Source organism: Mustela erminea, chromosome 17, assembly GCF_009829155.1.
Source record: "Mustela erminea isolate mMusErm1 chromosome 17, mMusErm1.Pri, whole genome shotgun sequence".
NCBI classification, from domain to species: Eukaryota; Metazoa; Chordata; class Mammalia; order Carnivora; family Mustelidae; genus Mustela; species Mustela erminea.
Window position 1 is genome coordinate 26,461,484 of NC_045630.1, and position 24,602 is coordinate 26,486,085.

Below are 24,602 nucleotides of genomic sequence, written 5' to 3' on the forward strand. Positions count from 1 at the left end.
TACTGACAGGGTAAGGGAGTGAGTAGCTGACTGACATATGTGAAAAGGAAGTGTTTAACAACCAAATATTGGGAAGATTGGAACCATAGCCAGCTTTTCTGGAGACTATAAGGAAATGAGATCAGGCACTTGAATGCTGGATCATTCTTTGGTGCTTCTCATGTCTGTTTCTTTGGGACAGCTCTGATTTTCTTTTCTCAGGTATTTATAACATAATGTGATCATTTGCGCTTTCTTCATCTATATTTATTTATTTTTAGGTAGAAGAAAAGGGACTTTCCTTTACAATTTCAGAATTCTGTGGTGGATTACTAATATAATTGAGATCTGGATTCCATATGATTGAATAGGAATCTTAGAAGGAAGTAGCTTCGGTTATGCTTACCAAATTGATTCTCTCATTCTGGGTGAGGGGTGGGCAGGGCTGGTGGAAATTTCTCCCATATTTTTTCGGAAACGGGCTTTTATCTTTAATTAGTTAATTTATTTTAGTTTTACTGAGGTATAATTGACATATAGCACTGTATAAGCTTAAGCTATACAGCATAATGACTTGACATACAGGTATTGTGCAGTGATTACCACAATTCTCTTCCTTAGACCCCCTTCCCCATACTCACACGTATGCTCTCTCTCTTAAATAAATAAATCTTTGTAAAGTAAATTGGGCTCTGTGCTGGGCATGGACCCTGCTTGTGATTCTCTCCCTCTCCCTTTGCCGCTTGCATGCTCCTGTGTGTGCTCCTGTTCTCTCTCTCTCTCAAATATAAATAAATAATAAAAAAATTAAAAGAAGTTTATATAATAAAGTTTCATATTATAGTTATCCTTTTGACATATGCCTCTTTGTTTATTTTTTGAGGTTTATGTTGGTAAATATAGATCTAGTTCATATTAACTTATTAGTGGTAACCCATTGCATGAACATGTCTATTCCCCTACGGTAGATATTTACGTTCTTCCTAATTCTTAGCTGTGAGTGTCATTATTACATTTTAATATTGTTATACATGTTTCCTTGTGCTCATGTGTATACACTTAGTGTTTTAAGGAATGAAATTACTGTTTATAGAATTTACATGCACATTTTAACATATCAGATATTGCCAGGTTGCTCTTTTGTACTATATGAACACTGGTATTTTCTCATTTTTAGTTATTGCCAGTCTTATAGTAGTCTGATGTGTGTGTGTGTGTGTGTGTGTGTGTGTTTTGGATGTTGCTACTTTTTCAAATAGATATTTTGGTAATTGAATTTTAGTTGAATTGCATTGTGGTCAGACAACATGATTTATGTGATTTTAGATTGGATATTTTTCTTGAATTCAAGTTTTTTGCTTTGTGGGTTTATCATGGTAAGTTTCTGTTTTGTTTTTTAGTGGTTGCTTTTGTTTTTCATTTTTTGTTTTTTTTTTAGATTTTATTTATTTGAGAAAGAGAGAATATGAGGGGGCCAGGGGAAGAGCAGAGAGAGAAGCAGATTTCCTGCTGAGCAGGGAGCCTGATGTGGAACTCTATCCCAGGACCATGAGATTACAACCTGACCTGAAGGCTGATGCTCAACTGACTGAGCCACCCAGGGACCCACTTTTGGGTCTTTAATACAATTTTTGTTACATTGTGCCTTCAAGTAGTATCCTTCATCTATCTATATTTACAAGAATCGTATAGTAATATACTTCATTTCCCCTCTCCCGGCCTTTGTGCTATATTTTTTCCTGTAGTTTATTTCTATATACTGATAGAGGTTTATTATAAAGACAATTTTGTCGGGCTGCTGGAAAGATGGCACAGTAGGAGGATCCTGGGTTTACCTATTGCCGTGTGGCCACCTAGAGAACACCTGCATTGGCATAAATAACCCAGAAAGCAACCTGAAAACTGGCAGAACAGACTCCGCAGCCCTATGTAGATAAGAGGCCACAATGAAGCAGATCTACTGTCTCTGATTACTCTTGGCAGGATCCCATCAAAGCAGGGCCACAAGCCTGGCAGTGTGGGCACAGCCCAGACAAGGGTCAGTATCACTCCAAAGTAAGTCCTGCTCCAGGGAGAGGGGAAGATAACTCTACACCAGTCTGACTGTGACCCCAGCAGTGGGCTGAGCGCAGGCAGCTGGTCTGACTGCAGGCCCTGCCCACCAACAAAAGCTTCTCAGGGGACAACATAGGGAAAGTGCCAGCAGTTTGGTGCGTCTTCATCTCTGGCAGATACCTGCACTGACTCAGCTCAAGCCTAAGGCCACCCTGGACCAGCCCACTAACACCACAGGCACACCAGATTTTGCCCACAACAGGCAGAGAGCCATTGCAGGCTGGAGTGAAGGCAAATACAGCCCATCCACAATGAAAGGACACCCCTGTAGCAACACACATAGAAGACACCCCGAAACACTATTTTCTGGTGAAAAAGAGACATTGCACTGCAGGACCTCTTCTTCATAAAGCCACTACTTTTAAGTGTGGGAGGCGTAGCTGACTTTCCTAACACATAGACACAACAATGGTCAAAGTGAGGAGAGAGAGGAATATGTCCTAAGTGAATGAGCGGAACAAAATCAGAGCAAGAGACCTAAACAAAATGGAGATAAGTAATATGTCTGATAGCAGATTTAAAGTAATGCGCATAAAGATACTCGCTAGAATTGAGAAAGGGGTGCAGAACCTCCATGAGATCCTCCAACAAGAGAGAGGAGACACAAAAAAGAACCAGTTAGAGCTATTGGACTCATTAAATGTAAATAAAAATAGACCACCTGGAATAAATAGCAACCAATAGGAAGTAGAAGAACAGGTCAGCCACCTAGAGGACAGAGTAATGGAAAGTAATCAAGCTGAGCAGGTGACAGGGGAAAAAAATATGCAAAATGAGAATAGATCCAGGAAGTCAGAGAGACTGTCAAGCATAATAGTCTCTTGATAGGTATCCCAGAAGGAGAAGAATGAGAAAAGGGGACAGAAGATTTGTCTGAAGAAATAATAGCTAAAAACTTATTGAATCTGGGGAAGGAAAGAGAAATCCAGATTCAGGAGGCACAGAGAGCCCCCAACAAAACCAACCCAAAGAGGTCTGCACTAAGACAGAAAGTAAATAAGATGGCCAAAAATAGTGATAGAGTATTTTAAAGGAAGGAAAGAGAAAGGAAAGCATGACATGGAAACCCCATATGGCTATATTTCTTAAAATTAGTTTTAGTTTTGGGGAAAATGGCTAGTTTTTTTTTGTTGTTGTTGTTGTTCCTTAAAGATTTTGTTTATTTCAGAGAGAAAGAGAGAGGGAGAGCACACATGGGAGAGGGGCAGGAGGAGAAGCGGACTCCCCACTGAGCAGAGGGCCCCCGGGATCATGACCTGAGGAAAAGGCAAAGTCTTAACCAACTGAACCACCTAGGCGCTCTGAAAATAGCTTGATTTTAAAAATGCCAGTTAAAAACAGTTTTTAATCAGGAAAACTGATTAAATGGTAGTAATAGGCTAAATGGATGCATGAATTTGCTTCATACTGGTTATACTGTGGTTTTAAAGAAAACTTTGAACTCGTAGTTATATTTTTAAAAGAACAATTATAATTTTCTATTATAGGAATCACATGCAGCCCAACTACAGATCCTTATGGAATTCCTCAAGGTTGCAAGAAGAAATAAGAGAGAGGTATATTATTTTGTATGTTTTACATAATGTCTCATTTACTGTTGCTGACTGTTCCCATTTTTCCCCATTTTTGTAGAGGCATTTCATGCTAAAAAGTTCATTTAAACACTTAAAAAGTGTTTAAGTTGTAGGCAGTTTTCTAACTCTTTGTATTTTAACTTCTTTTACCTTAGAACTTGATACTTTAAAAATCCCTTTTTGGAGATGTGCTAAAAAGTTTTCTGTAGGATTGAGTACAATGACTTACCTCAATGCAGCAAAAAATAGAAAATGGAATTATCAAATGACAGCCTACCCTTCACCCTGAAAAGAAGATTTAGGAAACTTTAGATAATATAGTCTGAAGTAGAGAGTGTTTCAGATATTTCTTACGGCAAAAATGCATGCTGGGGGAAAATGCAAGTAAAAATATAGCTACCTACTTAAAACCTGGAAAGCGTAAGACATGAAGTATACTGAAAAGATAATTTTTTAATTAATAATCTTATAATCAGAATGTTCTAATTTAATGTTCATAAAATTCCTTAGTCATTTCAGACTTGTACAAAATATGGGAAAATCAAACGCAAAATCCTGTGCTACGGGGACAATGCTGATATAACTTTGAAAGCAGTTTTATATTTAAATTCCTAACTGTCACAAATCTCTTAAATTTTTATTTTAGGTTATCTAATTAGGTTGTTTTTTAGTCATTTAAAAAATATATAATGTGCTAATAAAAATATATAATGTGCTAAGGTCTAGGCTGTCTATTTTTGAAAATAAAAAGATGAGAGATGTCTTTATATTGATGAAGTACTATTAGTGTACATTATCAGAACCTTTACATTACCTTAGTTTGGTATTTCCCCTTTTTTGATTATTCGTGATGTCTATTTTTTTAACTGTTTCATACTTTGTTCCAATTGGATTTTTCTGTATTATGATATTGTTAACGGCTAAATATTCTTTACATGGTTTATGACTGTTTTTCTCATCCTTAAGCTTTACTGAGCTAATAATTTTGATTTTACTATATCTACTGACAAAAAACATTATCTTCACTATAAATTTAAAATTTCTTCCTCCCTGTTGCTTCTTGGCCTTTTGGCTAAGATCAGGTATAAAATTTATTCCTCTCATTGTTTTTTTCTTTTTTTGGGTACTTTTTCAACTTTGGTATGTGTAAGAATCACCTGAAGATCTTGTTAGGCCCCATAATCTGCATTTCTAGCAAGCTTCAGGTGTTGATATTTTGGGTCCTTGGACTACATTTTGAATAGCAAAGCTGAAAATATTATATGTACAAATAAAATTACTAATTTAATATGTACACTCAACATCTTTTTGTTGTACAAAATTCTTTAGAGAAGTGATGGTTTTTCACATTTCATACATACCTCCCAACTTTAAAACAGAATGAAATTGTTTTGTAGTAGTTCCATATGCTTCTTTCTGCCTTAGACTTTCAACTCATTGAAAGTGGGATTAAGTACATGAGGAATTACCTGATAATGGATGAGTAAATGACTCAATTAAGTGTATAGTTGAAATATGAGGATGTTTGGGGTTTAAATTAAATGGCTGGTCATTATCTGTGTCCTGTATTATTTAAGGTTTTCATTAGCCCCTGAGGTTTTTCACTTCTTTTGTAGGGATGTATTAATGCTTGCAAAAAATTGTTAGAGTTGAAAATGTCTCAGGTAATAAGGATACAGCATGTAGCTCCAAAAAAACCCCTGAAGATTCTGAGATTAATAACCTTACTAGCAAGCTGATGAGTTAGCCTGTCATAGTTTCACTTGTGCTGTCTGTTCCATGAGACTTCTGGGCTGGAGATAGAGGACTTTATTATGGCACATCTGGCACAGCTGCTGCATGTTTGCATGTTTTCTCTGATCCTCAAGTCCCAAAGGGGCGATGTAGAGATGGGCTCAAGTGAATGCTGCACATACATAGTGGATTTATGTAATGACAAAGGAATCCGGAGCTTAGAAATTCCCAGTCTTTTAAAGGGGTCTGCTGGAAAACCAGTTTAGTCTTTGCCCTTCAGGGAGATACCATTTTTATCATATTGATCAGAAAACAAATCTGTCCTTTGTCCTGGAAAGTCACCATTTCCGTCTTGCCAGGGTGTTTGCTTTAGAAACATCCTTGAAAAGTAATTCGGAACAAAAGCTATGACAGCATGTTCTGAAATGGGAGAGATCGATAGAGAATTGTTTCCTAGTAATTAACTCTTCCTGGTGATAGGAATTTGTCCTTTCTCTGATGTGGTGGCTGATGGCCTTGAGTAATACCTTCTAAGATACTGTGTTTGATCACATAGTTCTTAGTATCAGTGTTTCTATATTTTATTCATTAAATATCTGGGTTAATTGTGCTATAGAATTTTGCAGCTTAACTTTAGTTTTATCCTTGTGATTAAATGATTTCTTTTCCCCCCTTGAACCATATTTTCTAATGGTAGGCAATTTAACCAAGAAGTGCACTAGTTCTTAGTACTTCTGGATATTGGTGCCTTTTCTATTCACTGATTATATTGTTATTAATACATTTTGGTTTTCTTTTTTTTAATGTATCCATGATTGAGTGATTTTGAGTATTTTGTATTTAATTATATAAGGGACTGAGGAGCTAGGTTAACAAAGGTTTACAAATTTAAAAGTTTAGTGCTAGGTTAGCAGACTTTATTTATTTTTTTATTATTATTTTTTTTTAGCAGACTTTAAACATTTACAATTTTTTAAAAAATTTAAAAATTACTTTGAATTTCATGAACTTCTTCATAATTAGAGTTAGGTACAGTAGTGCTATGTAATCATAATAAACTTTAGTCTAGGGGTGCTTGGGTGACTCAGTCAGTTAAGCGTCTGACTCTGGATTTTCGCTCAGGTCCTGATCTCAGAGTTATGAGATCTGGGTGGGACAGGCTCTTCCATGGGTGTGGAGCCTGCTTGAAATTCTCTTTCCCTCTCTCTCTGTTCCTCCTCAACCCCTTCCTTCCACTTGCGTTGATTTTTTTCTCTTTCTCTCAAATAAATAAAAAAATAAACTTTAGGAAATTAGTTGATTAATACCTCATAATTTAGTACAGACAATAAAGTGACTATATTTTCTTGCATATGTTATTAAGTATTTGCATGCTTAATCCTCAAAATAAATATAGTTGTTAGAGCTCTTATCTCCTGTTGTATAATTTTTACTTGAATTTATTCAAGCAAAATATAGGCTGACCAGGAGGCAGACTACTACTTTTGAATTTATTTTTCCAAGATTAGCATTCAGACTTTGGAAATTAACTTTGTGATCTTAGACTTAGTTTTTATTAGGGTTATGATGGGTATTGGTTTAGATATTGATATATATCAATCTAAGAAATTAAATCTTCTTTTCATATTTAACATAGTTATTTACTTCAGTATCACATCTTGCTAGTCCTTTTGGGCTCTTAGAACCCTACATTTAATTTTTGAATTATTTTCCCCTACTGACTCTTTTTCTTTTCTTTTCTTTCTTTCTTTTTTTCTTTTTAAAGATTTTATTTATTTATTTGACAGAGATCACAAGTAGGCAGAGAGGCAGGCAGAGAGAGAGGAGGAAGCAGGCTACCCGCTGAGCAGAGAGCCCGAAGTAGGGCTTCCTCCCAGGACTCTGGGATCATGACCCGAGCTGAAGGCAGAGGCTTTAACCCACTGAGCCACCCAGGGGTCCCTCTTTTTCAAATAGGAAGAGAAGGACACACAGTTGTAGGCATTTGTATTAGTAATCTATTATTGTGTAACAAATTATGCTCAAATTTGATGACTTAAAAATTGAACATTTGGTATGTTGGGTCAGGAATTATTGTACAATGTAACTGAGTGCCTTGGCTCAGAGTTTCTACCAGGCTACAATCAAGGTGTTGGCCAGGGCAGCAGTTACCTCAAGATTTGACCAGGATAGGAACCCTTCCAAGGTCACCCACTGGCTGTTAGACAAGAGATACCAATTTCTTGCCACATGGACTTCTCCATAGATAGCTTTCTACATGGCTGCTGGCTTCTCTCACAGGGAACCAGTGAGAAAGAGCATTTTGAAGATAGCAGTTGTATAATTTTTGTAACTTCACCTGCTATTTTCTGGTCATTGGAAGCAAATCATTAAGTCCAGCTCACACCAAGAGAGGGAACTGCATGTGTGTCTGTGAATATTAAGTGGGAATCTTTGGAGGTTATCTTAGATTCTGCCTACTATAGCATTTAATAAGTGTATGTATTTAAATGAAAATGTCATTCTTTCTTCATGGTTTGATTGAACAAAGGAGCTTTGGGTTTTCATGTAAAAGCCAGATTTGTACTAGCATTTAAACACCTGTCATATATTTAATTTGATTTAATTTTGAAATATACTTCTGGATATTTTTACCTGTTTACTGTAGTAGGATAGTTTTGATAAGTCTTGGTTTCCTTTTGGTTTTGTATGGAATTCCAGTGAGCTAATTTTACAGTGTTTTATATGAAAGAAAACAAGAAAAGTCCATAAAACAAACTTACAGTTTAAAGATTTATGTAGAGTGACCATTCATGTAACCACCATCCTGATTTAAGAGTCACATTATTACTGGGACTCCCAATGTTCCTCCATAACCTTTCCAGATTATAGCTTTCTCCCTTGCACGTTAGGTGGTCAGTGGTCTGATATTTATCACCTTCCTTTTTTTCTTTATTGTTTTGATGCCTAAGTATTTATTTATTTATTTAAAGATTTTTTTTTTTTAACTTATTTGACACAGAGAGAGAGATCACAAGTAGTCAGAGAGGTAGGCAGAGATGGTGGGTGGAGGGAAGCAGACTCCCTGCTGAGCAGAGAGCCCGATGCGAGGTCTGATCCCCATGACCCCAAGACCATGACCCGAGCCGAAGGCAGAGGCCCAATCCACTGAGCCACCCAGGCACCCCTATGCCTAAGTATTTATAAGTTGTTTTTTTTTAACTTCAATATATTTATTTCTGCAATTTGTAATGTTTGTTCTGTTCTTCTCTGACTCAAGGTTATGGCTTATCCATATTGTTGTATTTGGCTGTCGTTGGTTAGTTTTGTGTATAGTATTTTATTAAATGAATATACCCCAGTTTTGTGGTTGTTGGACTTTGGGTTCTTCTCAGTTTTGGCCTATTCACAAACAGTGCTGCTATCTTGTGTATGTACCCAGGTGTATGTATGCATATGTAGCAATGGTATGTGTGTAGGAGTGGGATTGATGAGTCATAGGACACATCTTTAGTATATAACAAACTGTTTTCCTGAGTATCTGTAGTAGTTACTCTTCTTACAGGTGTTGTATACATGTTGCTTTCGCACTGTATTCTTGCCATTCATTACTTGGTATCACAATAGACTTTCTTAGTTTAGCTAATCTTGATAGTATGTATTGCTGTTTCTTTGTGGTTTTAATTTGCATTTCCCTAATGACAAATGAGGTTGAACATGCTATGTTTTTTGTTTGCCATTTGGATTTTTTTGTGTATGTATAAAGTACTTGTTTAAAGCTTTTTGCATCTTTTCTACTTAGTTGATTTTCTTAAGAGTGTTGTTTATATAGTCTAGATAAAAATTCTTTGTCCTCTATCTATATCTTCAGCAAATATTTTCTTCATCTAATTGGGGTATTTCATTATCTTAATGATATCCTTGACCAACGAAGTTTCTGTTTTTAGTAGAGTTAAATTTATTGGTCTTTTCTGTTATAATTAGTGCCTTTTGTGTTAGGTAAGGAATTTCCTCCTTGAGGTCATGGAGACATTTTGCCATATTAAGTACTTGAAGCTTTATTTTTTTTTATCTTTAACATTAAGATTATAATCTGCTATACACAATTTATTATTGTGTATAATGTGAGAGATAGGCAGCTTTTCATATGGATATCTGGTTGTCCAAGCATCCTTAATTAAAAAGCCCATCGTTTTCCTATTGCTCTCAAGCACCATCTTTGTCATGCATAATGTGTCCGTATATGTGAGGGTCCATTTCTAGGCTCTTTTTTCTGCTTCACTGGTGTATTTGTCTATCTTTTTGGCAAAACTACATTGTATTAAATATTAGAACTTGAAGTTACTGTTCTTCTTTAGCAAATTCTTGCTATTTATGGTTCTTGTTCCTGTATAAATTTTAGAACCACCTAGTACATTTTCATGGTAAACCTGCTGTGATTTTTATTGATTCCATAAATCAATTTGGGAGAGCATATCTATATATAATATTGAGTATTCTGACCCATGAATGTGGTATTTCTCTGTTTATAATTAGGTCCTAAGAATGTCTTTCAAAATTTTGATATTTTTCAGGGTATTATTCTTACATATCTTTGTTTTAGATTTGTTCTTAGGTCTTCATCATTTTTTTAATACTATTATAAACAATGTGTCTTCGATTTCAGTTTCTTACTGTTTGTTGCTGGTATACAGAAATACCGTTGATTTTTATAAGATAATTATTTTGTATCCAGCACCCTTGTTAAATTCTCATTAATTCTGATTATTTGTAGATTCTTTTATGTCTTCTGTATACACACCGTCATCTGCAAATAATAACAGTTTAGTTTCTTTCTTTATGATCCTTATATCTTTTATTTATTTTTCTTGTCTTACTCTGCTGGCTAGGACTTCCGGTACAATGATGAATAGAAGTGGTGATAGCGGGGCATCCTAGTCTTGGTGCTGATCTCAAAGTGAAAGCTTTCGACGTGTCACCATTAGGTATGATGTTTTCTGGAGGTTTTTTTGTAGGTACTTTTTATCTTTCAAGGAAGTAACTTTCTATTCCCAGTTTCCTAAGAGGACATTTTTCCTTTTAATCATGAGTGGGGATTGCGTATTTTTCAAAATTTTTGTGCATCTGAGGTGATACTTACTTCTTAAAAAATTCTGTTAATGTGAATAATTACATTGGTTTAATATTAAAAGGTAAATCAGCATTGCACCTAGGGTGACCAACCATCCTGATTTGCCCAGGCATATTCTATCTAGTTTTATCACTGAACACTTTGCATTCTAGGAAACCCCACCGGGATGGTTGTTTGCACTACTTGTATTTCTTGTGTAAACCAAACTTGGCCATGGTGTTTACCTGGCCAAGGTATTGTTTGGTTTTCTAATACTTGGCTTAGGATTTTGCATCTATTTTCATTAGTGACATTGTGCTGTAAGTTTTTTCTTACACTGATCTTTTCCAGCTTTGCTATAAAGATTGTTAAAATGATTTGGGGGGGGTTGTACCCTCTTTCTGTTTTTTGGAAGGATTTATATAGTCTAGGAAGGGTATCTTTGCTGAATGTTTAAAGATTTTACTGAAGAATCTCTTTGGATTTGTTTGCTTGCAGAAAGGTTTAAACTATTGATTCACTTACTGCAGCACTTATGTGCTTATTCAGTTATTCTAGAACAAAATAACTGTTACACAACAGTTGTGCTTATTCAGTTTTTGTTAAAAATATCACCTGTGACATGTTATACTTTTTCTAGGAGTTGTCTATTTCATCTAAATTTTCCTCATCTTATTGGCATATTGGTTTTGATATTAATTTTTTTTAAGATTTTATTTATTTATTTGACAGATAGAGCTCACAAGTAGAGAGGCAGGCAGAGAGAGAGAGAGGGAAGCAGGCTCCCCGCTGAGCAGAGAGCCCGATGTGGGGCTCGATCCCAGGACCCTGAGACCATGACTTGAGCCAAAGGCAGAGGCTTTATCCCACTGAGCCACCCAGGCGCCCCAATATTAATTATTTAATATTAAGTTTTTACTGATATTTTTCATTCCTGACTCTCCTTACTACTGCTTTGTCTTTTCCTTTTTTTTTCTTGATCAGGTCTTGCCAGGGATGTATCAGTTTCAATCAGAACCAACTATTGTCATTGTTTATCGTCTCTGTTTTTAAATTTTTTTCCATTTTACTAATTTATGCTCCTTACAATTTCTAATGTTCTACTTTGGTTTTATTTTATTGTTCCTTTCCTAATTTGTTAATTTGGATATACATATTATTATGCGCATTTTTTTTCCTAATACAAGGATTTAAGGCCTTTGCATCTAATGATTTTAGTATGGTATTCTGTTTGTTATTCCTTAGTTTAAAAGAATTTCTAATTTTCATTATAGTTCCTTCTTAGGCCTGTGGGTTAATTAGATGTAAACTTACTACTTGGACATCGGGATTTTCTTGTAGTCTTTCTGTTATTGATTTCTGTTTTAATTTTGTTGTCAGAAAATACTCTGCTTTTTTCCTTTGAATATATTTGCACTGTAACTTGGTGGTTAGTTAAATTTTGAAATATTTGTGTTGAAAAAGAATGTGTTTTCTACAGTTTTGTGCTGCCATATAAAATTTTTAAATGTATCATGAAAATTTTTTGCATTTTTACTGGGTTTTGTTTCCTTGTTAGGTGAATTACTGAATAATTATATTTGAGGTGAGTTTCTTCTAGATAGCAGAAATTTTTTTTATTCACTCTGCCAGATTCAGCCCTAATATTTTACATTTAATGTAATAATTTAATGTGATAATTATTACATTTAATATAAGTATTATGGCTTGAGCCTACCATTTTATTATTTGTTTCATGTTTATTTTCTGTTTTTTTTGTTTGTTTGTTTTTTATGGGTTACTTGAATGTTTTTTAGAATTTCATTTTTACTTATTTATAGTGGTTTTGAATACATTTCTTTATAGATTTTTAGGGGTTACTGTAGATATTACATTATATTTATAACTTATCACAGTATTGTTGACTTCTACTTACATTTGCTTTTAAATAAGCCATCTCATTGTGTCACCTGTAGTCCAGTTTTTTCCTTTCTTCCTTCCTTCCTTCCTTTTGGTCTTGCTTGTTTTGTGCTTTCTTTTCAACTTAAAAAAAAGTTATGCTCAGAGGACTGAATAAAGCTTATAATTAAGCCTGCCTGACATTACAGAATTTAGGTGTTATAAATATGTCTATGTTTATGGGGTAGTGGTATGCTAAGACTTTTTAGTTTGTACTTCATATGGTTAAATGAGCTTGGCTTTTGGTAGTAACTCGTAGAATGAATGTATCTGTATATGTATGTATGTGTATATATATTTAAAGACTTCTTTTTTTTTGTAACAGAAGTTTTCAGTTCATAGCAAAAGTGAGAAGAGGGTACAGAGATTTCCCATGTTCTCCTTGCCCTCACATGTGCAAAACCTCCACCATTATCAGCATCCCTCATGAGAGGATACACTGTTATAACTCATAAACCCACATGATAATAATCACCCAAAGTCTGTAGTTTACTTTGGGATTCACTCTTGTACACGTACACTTTTGTACATTCTGTGGGTTTGGAGAACTGTTTAATGACATGTATTCATCATTATAGTGTCATATAGAGTATTCTCAGTGCCCTTAAATTCTTCTGTGCTCCACCTTTTCATTCTGTTCCCTATCTCCAGGCCCTGGAAGTCACTGATTCTTACTGTTTCTTTGGTTTTGCCTTTTCCAGAATATCGTAGGATTGGGAATTATACAGTATGTAGCCTTTCACATTGGCTTTTTTCACTTAATAATATGCATTTAAGTTTCATCCATGTCTTCTTAAGTTTTTAGAGCCCATTTCTTTTTAGCACTAAATAATATTCCATTGTCTGGATGTAATACTGTTTACCCTTTTCCTACTGAAGGGCACCTGGGTTGCTTCCAAGTTAGTAATTATGAATAAAGCTCCTATACATATGGTTTAGTATAGACACACGTTTTCAGCTCCTTTAGGTATATACCGAGGAGTATAATTACTGAGTCATATGCTAAAATTATGTTTACTTTTAAAAGAAATTGCCAAGTTGTCTTCCAAAGTTGTTGTTCTGTTTTTCTTTCCTGCCAGGAATAAATGAGAGTTCCTGTGGCTGCACATTCTTGTCAAATTGGGTGTTGTCATTGTTCTGGATTTTGGATTCTTTAATAGATATACAGGGGTATCTCATTATTGTTTTCATATATATGTTAAATTTTGCTACTCTCTTTTTTTAACTCATTTTTCTGAAAGTATACCAGTATTCTTTTGTTCAGATTTGAATATGTCAGATGATTGAAATAGTCTTGGTGGCTACAGTTTATCCTAATTATATAGGATTATATTTTAAAAAATTTTTTAAATATTTTATTTATTTATTTGAAAGAGTACATGCATTTGAGAGAGAGCAGAGTCGGGGGAGAGGCAGAGGGAGAGGAAGAAGCTGATTGCCCACCGAACAGGGAGCCCTAACATAAGCCCAATCCCAGGACCCTGGGGTCACGACTTGAACTGAAGGCAGACGCTTAACTGACTGAGCCACTCAGGCATCCCTAATTGTATTAGCTTTTAAAAAACAAAATTCACACACTAAGTTTAATACTTTAGCATATTTTTCTCAAATCATGAGCACAGGTCAGATAAATACGTATCAGTGATACCTGTGTGCAGCAAAGTAAATGTCAATAAAAGGGGACTTCTTATTTTCAAATTCTTTTACATTTTAGTCTTCTGGAATTCTGAAACTTCACTTTTTTTTTCTTTTCTTTTCTTTTTTTTTTAAATTTAGAGAGAGATTGAGTGTGTATGCAAGCAGGGAAAGGGGCAAAGGGTGAGGGAGAGAGAATCTTAAGCAGGCTCCATGCTGAGTATACAGCATGATGCCGGGCTCAGTCTCTGACCGTGAGATCATGACCTGAGCCAAAATCAAGAGTCGGATGCTCAATTGGCAGAGCCATTCAGGCGCCGCTGAAACTTTACCTTTTAAATTTGAATGTTTTTAAAGTTTTCTCTTGGGTTTTGGCACATCATGCTGTGTTGAGAATGGCCTTGCTATTAATATAGGCTAAGGGTTGAGCTTCAAGCATTTCTCCATCATATGTATTTATTATTATTTTTAGTAACCCCCAAACTCCTGAGGATATGGTCTAGGGTGGTTTTGGTTATTATTCCCAAATAATGATCAGTATTCATTCAGATACTGATAGTTCATCTTTGTAGACTTTCTTCGTATATCCAAAACATTTTTGGACTCCGATTTATGCTTTTATTCTAGATGCTGCTGCTCGCAGTTATGAAACATGTTTGAAGGGTGAATTTAGATTAATTCTTCTTTCCACTTCCTTTAAATTGTTCGCCTTTGTCTTTCTTCTCTTTTATAGTACTATCATGTCTTGCATTGGTGCCTGAAACGACTTGCTTCCCTTATATTCATCACTCTGCTCTTACACTTCTGGCCACCAGATGTGTGAGTGATTTTTAAAAAATGTATTTATTCAATTTATTTATTTGATGGATAGAGATCACAAGTAGGCAGAGAGGCAGGCAGAGAGAGCGGGAAGCAGGCTCCCCGCTGAGCAGAGAGCCCGATGCGGGGCTCGATCCCAGGACCCTGAGACCATGACCTGAGCCAAAGGCAGAGGCCCAACCCTCTGAACCACCCAGGCGCCCCTGTGTGAGTGATTTTTGCACTAAGCAATTCTTTAGTTCTGTGTGGACACCAAGTGAGTGTCCCCTAGTTCAGTTCAATTCTGATACTTTTCTACCTGGTGTTTGCCTCAGAGTCCACAGGTTAATGGCTCAGTCTTACAAGGCTGATGCCACTTCAGATGCTAAGTGCAAGTCCACCTTGTCACCTGTTCTTTGGACTGACTATAAATTGGAGGTTCCTATGACCTCCTCTTTGGGTTTGATAATTTGCTAGAATGGCTTACCAAACTCAGGAAAACAGTTACTTGCTGGGATTCCACTTCATTATAAAAGAATATACAGCTCAGGAACAGCTAGATGGAAGAGATGCACAGAGCAAGGTATATGAGAAGGGATGTAGAACTTCCATGCACTGTCAAGGTGTGCTACCCTCTCAGCACCTCCATGTGTTCACCAACCTGTATGGTTGGTTCCCTTGGTAACCAGCCCTCATTTGGGGTTCTGCAGGAGCCCTTAGCCACCAGGCATGTCATTAAGTGGACGGAAACTTAACATCAAGGGTTTTAGGAGCTGTGGACAGGAGCTGAATGAAAACCAATTATATATTTTTTATTATAAATCACAGTTATCACAGTGCCCTAATACTTAGCTAAACACCCTTAGAATCTCATTAAATACAAATGCCTCAAATTTAGTATGTGCTAAGTGATTTCCATTTCTCTAAATTTTAACAAATTTTTTTTTGTCTTGATACTTTTCCAGACTTTTTTACATAGGTACGTTGCGTCATCTTATGTTCTCTATCTTAGGGCAGCATTTATATCTTACTAGTTTTATCCTTTATTTTTTAGATCTTATAGTATTTTTATTTTTATATTCCCTGGATTTTTGATCATCAATAAAATTATTTTCAAAAAAATAAGTTTACCTCATGTAAAGCAACATCCATATATAATAGTAGATGTGTTGTCCAGCATAAGCTTTGGGGGTACTAAGAGGGTGGGGCATTATCCTCAGAGAATAGGGCATTAGAGTTTACTATTTTGGGATTTCAGGTGATATTGGAAATTTTTCTCTGGTGTTTCAAGCTCAAAACTGGAATGAAATTATTAATATGATCTTAATTATGTATTATGTATCACACCAGTGATATTGGCTATCTCTGGATGTTGATATTATAAATGTTGATTTTATCTTTCCTTTAAATGTATTTTTAAAAACAGTCATATTAAAGACTCTAAGCATTTGTTTAAATAAGGATTTGAAGAATGGAGCATTTCAAGGTAATTGATGAAAAAGGTTAATTGGTGACCATGGGATGCTTTTCTGAGTTAGAGATTAGGATCGCTGGTGTTGAAAATATGCATGAACCGAAAGGCAAAAGACAAGGGGTGTCAGTGATGGTAGGAAATGACTGGGATGTTTTGTAGATGGCTGAGATCAGGAGAGTGATTTCACTGCTTGGATTGAGCCAGATCAGAGTGGTTTGGAGTGGAAGACTAATTTTTGGAAATGGACATGGGCTGTGAGAGTATTTATCAGTTGATCAGTTTTTATTTGAAAGAGTTCAGAGACAGACTGTGTCTTTGAGGGAGAGCAAGGTTTTGGTTAAAGTGGGAATATGGTGTGAAAAATTTTAGGGTGCAGAATAGTTTATTAAGCTGGATGTAAGAGTTGAAAGCATTTGACAATGCTAATTACTTTTTTTACACTCTCCCCCCATTTGTCCACGGTTTCTATAATAGTATGCTGTGTTGTCTTTTGGTTTTGTGGCTACCATTTTGTACTTCTTGATAGTTAATGGAGAACTGCTCTTTCTTTCTTTGCCCATCTCTTAAAACATTGGTGTTCTCCCTACCATCTTGCTTTTTATTTATTTGTTTATTTATTTCTCATTTCTGCTGACTGTACTGGTGACATTGGATGATTTAATTATCATAGCTTTAGATTTATTATTCTCCTTTCTCATAGCTTATATGTCTTTAGTGTATTATTTTTTATCCTGTTTATTCTCTTTCCTCATGGTTTTCCCTAGCAAAATTCTGTAAGTCCTTCAAGGCTAATTTACTTTCATTTCATTTACTTTCAGATCTAACTTCACTTACCCAGTTGCCTCTCTCCTCTTCCCTCGTTTTCCATCTAGGTTAGAAGCAGTCTTACCTGAAATTCTGTATGCATACCACCATCATAATATTGACTATATTTCAGTTGTTGGCTTACTTGTTAGTTCTCTTCCCTGGACTGAGTTCCATGAGGGCAAGGGCTATAGTTTTCTTTTCTTTCTTTATTTTTTTAAATTAACATATAATGTATTATTTGTTTCAGAGGTATAGGTCCGTGATTCATCAGTCTTACACAATTCATAGCACCGGATATAGCACATACCCTCCCCCATGTCCATCACCCAGCCACCCTATCTCTTCCACTCCCCTTCCCTACAGCAACCCTCAGTTTCCTGAGATTAAGAGTTTCTTATGAGATTAAGAGTTTTTTATGGTTTGTCTTCCTCTCTGGTTTCATCTTATTTCATTTTTCCCTCTTCCCCTGTGACCCTCTGTCTTGTCGTATGATAATTGTCTTTCCCTGATTGACTTATTTAGCTTAACATACTACCCTCTAGTTCCATCCACATTGTTTCAAATGGCAAGATTTTGTTTTTTTTTTTAAATGGTTGCATAATATTTCATTTTGTGTGTGTGTGTGTGTGTGTGTGTGTATCTTCTTTATCCATTCATCTGGACATGTGGGCTCTTTCCATAGATTGGCTAGTGGACATTGCTGCTATAAACATTGGGGTGCACATGCCCCTAGGACTATAGTTTTCTAAATCCTGTTCTTCCCACTGCTTAGTAAAATGCTTAGCACTGGTAAATATTTGCATTAAGAAGTTACCAATTGTATTACCAATTATGTATGGATTGTCATAGAAGAGAAGGTGCTAATGTTAATAAACCTTAAAAGTCTGTTTACCCTTTCTGGTTATGAAAGAAATGAAAAGTTAAATAATGAGGTACTGTTTTTAAGAAGTACTATAGCATAATGAGTAACAGCAGGAATTCTGGAGCAGAGGGACTGCCATAATTTGAATACCATTTCTGCCACTTAGATGCTTTTCATTTTCCTAATGTGTCATAGTACCTATGTCACATCTTATGATAAATATTACACAATATTACACAAGTGTTCATAATTGTTATTTTACACTTTAAAAATTGGTTCAATGTATTTGGTCTAGATTAAGACAGCCACTTATAGATACTGGTGATAGAAATTTAAATTTGTGTAGTGTTTCTGGGAAGCCATTTCATATAGTGAAGCTTTCCTAACTCTATTTTTGGTTGAATAACTCCATTTTTAAAAAAAATTTTATTTGTTTTAAAGATTTTATTTATTTATTTATTTGACGGAGAGATCACAAGTAGGCAGAGAGGCAGGCAGAGAAAGAGGAGGAAGCAGGCTTCCTGCTAAGCAGAGAGCCCCATTTGGGGCTCCATCCCAGGACCCTGGGATCATGACCTGGGCCGAAGGCAGAGACTTTAACCCACTGAGCCACCCAGGTGTCCCGAATAACTTCATTTTTAATAATCTTTTAATAAAAATTGAAATGCAGCCTTATGTTCCAGAATTACTCAGGCAACAACTTAAATCTCTAGTAAGATGATAATGGTTAAATACATTGTTGAGGGGCACCTGGGTGGCTCGCGGGTTGTCTCTGCCTTCAGCTTGGGTCATGATTTCAGGGTCCTGGGATGGAACCCCACATCGGGATCTTTGCTCAGTAGGGAGCCTGCTTTCCTCTCTCTCTGCCTGCCTCTCTGCCTATTTGTGATCTCTGTCAAATAAATAAATAAATTCTAAAAATAAATAAATAAATAAATAAAATCTTTAAAATAGATTGTTGAATATGATTCAGCAATTAAAATGTTTGCATTTTAGTGTTGTAGGAAAATGTTATGATGCACATAGATAAGATATCAAAGACAAAGCATTATCTTATTTTTTTAAGATTTTATTTATTTGACAGAGAGAGCAAGCTTGCTTGAAGGAGATTGTGTGCACAAGCAGGGAGAGGGTTAAAGGGAGGGTGAGAAGCAGACTCCCCGCTGTGTAGGGAGCCTGATATGGGGGATATGGGCAAGATCCCGGGATCTTAGGATCATGACCTGAGCGGAAGGCAGATGCTTAACTGACTGAGCCACCCAGGTGCCCCAGATGAAGCATTATCTTAAACATGTCTTAAAAAATGCTCAAGAGACAAATGTTAAGATGTTAACTTGTGATTGCTTTTGGCTAGTGGGATTTAACCTCTGTGAAACTAATTTCTATTTTAAAATGGAGTTAATAGCTGACATGCTGACATTAATTGCTACCAAATGAGGTAATTGGAAAGTTGTTGTATGTTTCCTATTTTTATTAAGTCACAGTGTCAGTTTTGTTGATCATTTTTATCTGAATAATGAATAAAGTCATTAAGTTTCTCTGTATTTCTTAACATAGACCTTGCAGCTCTTTTTGTCTGGAGTTTTTCATCCCTGCAGTCTGTTGTTACTGTCCAATTTTCTAGAAATTATTTTCCAGGTGTAAAGTTATTTTATGATCACGGTGATGCCAGTGTGATTTGGTTTAAGCTTTTTATCCCCCCCTCTCTATTTTGTCTGCAGCAATTGGAACAGATCCAGAAGGAGCTGAGTGTTTTGGAAGAGGATATTAAAAGAGTGGAAGTAAGAAATCAGGAATTTCTCACATCTCTAGCAATTTTCAGTTTCATGAAATTGTCACTTTCCCTTTAAATTACTGCATTGAATTTATGGGATTTGTTTCCACTATATAAAATGTAACAGATGTTACTTAAATTTTAATTCAGAATGCATTTCTGTAGAAAAAGCGTTCTGAAAACTTTATGATAAAATGTATTCTAAATTTGTTTTCACTGCTTTATTGCCATAATTATTCTTGGGTAGATTGAAAAAAATCATTTAATTTTCTTGGTATGGTATCATAGTAACTTAAAACTAACACCCACAAAACCCTCGATTATCATTAAAATTACAATGTCACAATTCTTTTACTAAGTAATTAATTTTTTATGTATCTACTGTGCTAAGGTTAATTCACAAAGAGTTATGAAAACACGTGAATAATAATCCAGGCATTTATAGTATAATATAATTTACTTATGGAAATCAATAGGAAGATCTCTTGGAGGCTCATAGGCTATTATGTTGTGATATTCTGAGCTTCATTTAAATTTAGTGTGTGTTTTAAACTGTTCACATGTTGTAACTTTCTTTTGCTGATATGTAGACATGTAAAATGATCTTAAGTTTAATATTTTGTGGAAATTCATTATCCCATGTGGCATTCTTAACTTGTTACTACTATGCTTATGTCCCATGTTGGCTGTGTTACTGAATTGAGCTTGGATTAAACAGACGTAATTCTACCTGATTACGTATCTTTAGCGGCATTTTAAAATTTCTGCTTTCCCATTGATCAGAATAGCACATAAAAAAGGCCAGGTTGTTGGTTTGATTCAGAGGTGCATAATTTATGCAATAATGGTTGATTAAGAGACTTCTCCCTCTGAGGTAGTGCGTTAGACTTTAAGTCATTATTTTATTTTATTTAAAGATTTTATTTATTTATTTGACAGAGATCACAGGTAGGCAGAGAGGCAGGCAGAGAGAGAGGAGGAAGCAGGGTCCCTGCTGAGCAGAGAGCCCTAAGTCATTATTTTAAAATGGTAATAATATATGAATCAGGATGACTGTTACTTAATGCTTTCAGAGGATTTTTTTTTTTTAAAAGATTTTATTTATTTATTTGACAGAGAGAGATCACAGGTAGGTAGAGAGGCTGGCAGAGAGAGAGAGAGAGAGAGAGAGAGAGAGACACGCAGGCTTCCCGCCAAACAGAGAGCCCGATGCAGGACTCGATCCCAGGACCCTGAGATCATGACCTGAGCCGAAGGCAGCGGCTCAACCCACCGAGCCACCCAGGCGCCCCTCAGAGGATGTTTTTAAAGTAAACACATACCCTGTTTGTCTGGACTTCAGAGAGCTGAAACTAATGCTTCACGTACCATACTCTCATAGTTATCTTAATATTTATCAATGGGTTCTCTCTTGGATTAATGATTAGCTTATTGTACAATATAGTACATCTCATTTGAAATATTTACATTTGTCTTTTTCTGCATTTGGTGGCTTCCTTAGTGATGAACAATATTTATTAAAGAGTTTCTAGTTCTTTAAGAATGTGTACCATAGAAAAAGTTGTCTTTAAACTTTTAGATATCTTGCTTTTGTGCTCTGAGGAGAGGAAGCCTTGAGAAATAGGGATGTTGAGAAAAATGTCTGATAAAAATCTAGGATTGGAAGGGAATGTAATATATCTCACTTATCTGACTTTACATATCTTCTGTTTGGAGTGTCCACTATAACTCAAATAATTGTGTTTTCAGGAAATGAGCGGCTTGTACTCTCCTGTCAGTGAGGATAGCACAGTACCTCAATTTGAAGCTCCTTCTCCATCACACAGGTACAAAGCTTCAAACTTGTAATTACTTAGGATTTATGTTGCAAAATGCACATATGGTACTAGTCCTTAGGGAATTTTTCCATGTAATGTACAAAACCCCTGAGAAATTGCTTTTGGTCATGGTCTAGAAATGAGATTCAGATGGCCCATCTGTTTCCTTAATGCTTTAAATTTTCATGCCACGAACAGCAGAATATTGTAATACTGTGAATTCACTGTTGGATTAAAAGTTTGGTGAATTTCTTGAAATAATAGTAGCTTTAAATATCTTGTGAGTTAAAAGCAAATGACCTTAAAAGTCTATAATTTGAGAAGATGAAAAATGGTAGGTAATATTAGGGAGAAATTTGATAAAGTAAAACCTTGGGCTTTTCCCTTAAAAACTTGGGTATTTTCTTCATTACTCTGTGCTCTTAATTTGTGTTTTCTTCTATATGCTCTGTTAGAACAGGGATTGTATTTGTCTTGCTTGTTATTGTTTCCTTGGGTTTTAGAGTAGCAGTCATGACTGGCCTTGTTCATTAAGTATTTGTGAAGTACAGTAAATGTCCATGGTTCTTTTAGCTCTGAAGTTTTAGTTCATGAAATATATTCTACCTAAAATTGGAATTTGAACTTTCTGCTTGAAGTGTTCAAAGTAAGAGCAGTTTTACATGTTTTTATCTTGTTAATCCATTTAGGATAATGGCTCAGTGGACTTTTTTCAAACAACTAGTTTTAGAATAAGATGTGAATTCTTAGGCAGTTCAGTGCCACTACAAGTGATTACAGTAGCCTTCAAAACCTGTGTCAGTTTAGGAAGACTGTGGTGGATCTAGCTTGGTATGATCTGTGGAGAGAGGGGCACAGGGGACCTTGTAGTTAATGAAGGTTCCTGGGTATTTGATATTTTCCTCATTAACCATTTACGGAGAATCCTTGTGAGTTCTAGTGGATTCTAGAGTCATATTAGCCGTGTAATTCAACTTTTTTCCTTTATATTTTGTTTTCTTTAAAACACTTGGGAATGACTCAGTCTGTGGGATATTGTTACCTTTAAGTTAATGCTCACTTTCTGAATACATGGAATCTTTGTCAGTGGAATCCTATGTGAATGTATGCAGGTAAGCAAAAATTGTCATCTCACAAAATATTCACTGACAGTTCCCATTGTCCTCTCTCTTGTTTAATGGTAGCATTTCATTCTGTTTGTCCAGGTTTTTGTTATTCAGTCTCTCACTGGTGGGTTTTAGTAACATGTGACAATATAGTATTATATTAATTTAACTGGCTCTATTTATTGAATGACTCTGATATGGGCTAGGCACTATTGTATTTGTTGGAATATAGCTGGCATAGTCCCTGCCCTTAATGGAGCTTACCTTTTAGGAGGTGTCTGTGTGAGGCTTGGGGAGATAAATATATGATGTAGTAGTAGTAGTATAAAGTATGTAAGTAGTACATTAAGAAGAAAAATTAAACATATTAGGGGTTTGCTAAAAAGATCAGGGCATATTAGGACTGGAAATAGCATGTAGTTCTAGTCAGTTTGCATACTCAGGCTTCTCTGAGAGTTAACATTTAAGCTGACTGATGAATGAAGTATAAATATTATAGAAAGTCAGGGCCCCCGGGATCCATAGTCAGTTGATTGTCCCACTGTTGGGTTCTGCTCAGGTTGTAATCTCAGGGTCATTAGAGTGAGCCCCTAGTCAGACTGCCCTGAGGGCAGAGTCGGTTTAAGACTCTTTCTCCCTCTCTTTCTGCCCCATTTCCCCAAAACTAAATAAATCTTTAAAAAAGAAAAATCATGGGAGAGTTTTGAGCAGGTTCTGATTTAGATTTTAAAATGTTTATTGGGCTACCCATGTGGGGGATAGAGAAGAGACTGTATCCCAACCCTCTGCCGCTGGAAGGGTAGTAAAAGTTAGGAAGCAAGTAGAGTCTAGAAGAGAGGAGATCATGTCTTAGATTAGGATTTTATTGAAGGAAGAGATGAGAAATGGTTGATTATAAAATAAAATAAGCAGGGGTATCTGAGTGGCTCAGTTGGTTAAGGGTCTGCCTTTGGCTCAGGTCATAATCCCAGGGTCCTGAGATCAAGTCTGTCATTGGGCTCTCTGCTCAGTGGGTACTCTGCCTGCTCTCTTTCTCTTTCTCTCTCTGTCAGATGAATTCTTTTTTTTTTTTTTTTTTAAAGTAACAGATCTTACAAAAGATTCAGGATTTCATAAAGTCTATGAAAACTTTGTCAGAGAACTGCTAAAATCCTATGCAAAGCTGTTGTCAGATAAGGTTCTGGCTGAGTTAACTCGGTAGTTGAAGAAATGAAAACAGGCAAACATAGGACTTAAAAAGTATTTTGATATTTTCGTGGAACAAGCAATTTGAATATCAAGGTTTGAGAGAGACACTTGGGAAAAATGATGTAGCCCTAAAGGACTCTTAGGAAATGACCCTTAAGATTAAGATGTGAAATTAAACATGTTATGTTATACTATCAATATTTTATTTTTCTTTATTTTTAAGAAATAGTATGTAGTTCCAGTCATAGTAACTTTGTTCCCCCATAATTATTAACTTGATTATTTAAATGTAAGACAGTTTTTTTTGCTTTTTGTTATTGCAGTTATTCTGTAATGAGGACCTCTTTATATGTCTGGTCATTGAATTCCTTATGTAGATTCTAAGTTAATGATTAGATTATGTATTTAAATGAGAAGAAAAACAAAAGACATGTAACTGTTTTCTCTAACTCTACTCTCCCTAGGATTCTATCTTCTGTATACCATGATTAGTTCTAATTTTCATATAGTATGTATTCTCTTCCTGCTGTTTAGACCCTCTGTATCACATGGAATCTAGCAATGGCTTTTTAACTATCCTCTTGCAATGTATTGCCAGAAATCTGATCCTGTTTCTTTCCTGCTTAAAAACCTTCAGTGGCTTTCCACTGCATGTAAGTTGGTTTAGATTCAGCTCTTTTGCATGGCCTTCCGTATCTTTTTATGTGCTTTG

At 35.7% G+C, this 24,602-nt stretch overlaps 1 protein-coding gene across 4 annotated transcripts in view; it reads left to right on the forward strand.

The window, feature by feature from the left end:
* Nucleotides 1-24,602, forward strand: part of COP1 (COP1 E3 ubiquitin ligase) — a 245,993-nt gene that overhangs the window by 41,946 nt on the left and 179,445 nt on the right. For all 4 annotated transcript variants that reach the window (XM_032317091.1, XM_032317088.1, XM_032317089.1 and 1 more), the window contains exons 6-8: nucleotides 3,582-3,650; nucleotides 19,727-19,786; nucleotides 21,529-21,605. In XM_032317091.1, coding sequence (XP_032172982.1) covers nucleotides 3,582-3,650; nucleotides 19,727-19,786; nucleotides 21,529-21,605 — 206 coding nt within the window. The remainder of the gene's footprint in view (nucleotides 1-3,581; nucleotides 3,651-19,726; nucleotides 19,787-21,528; nucleotides 21,606-24,602) is intronic.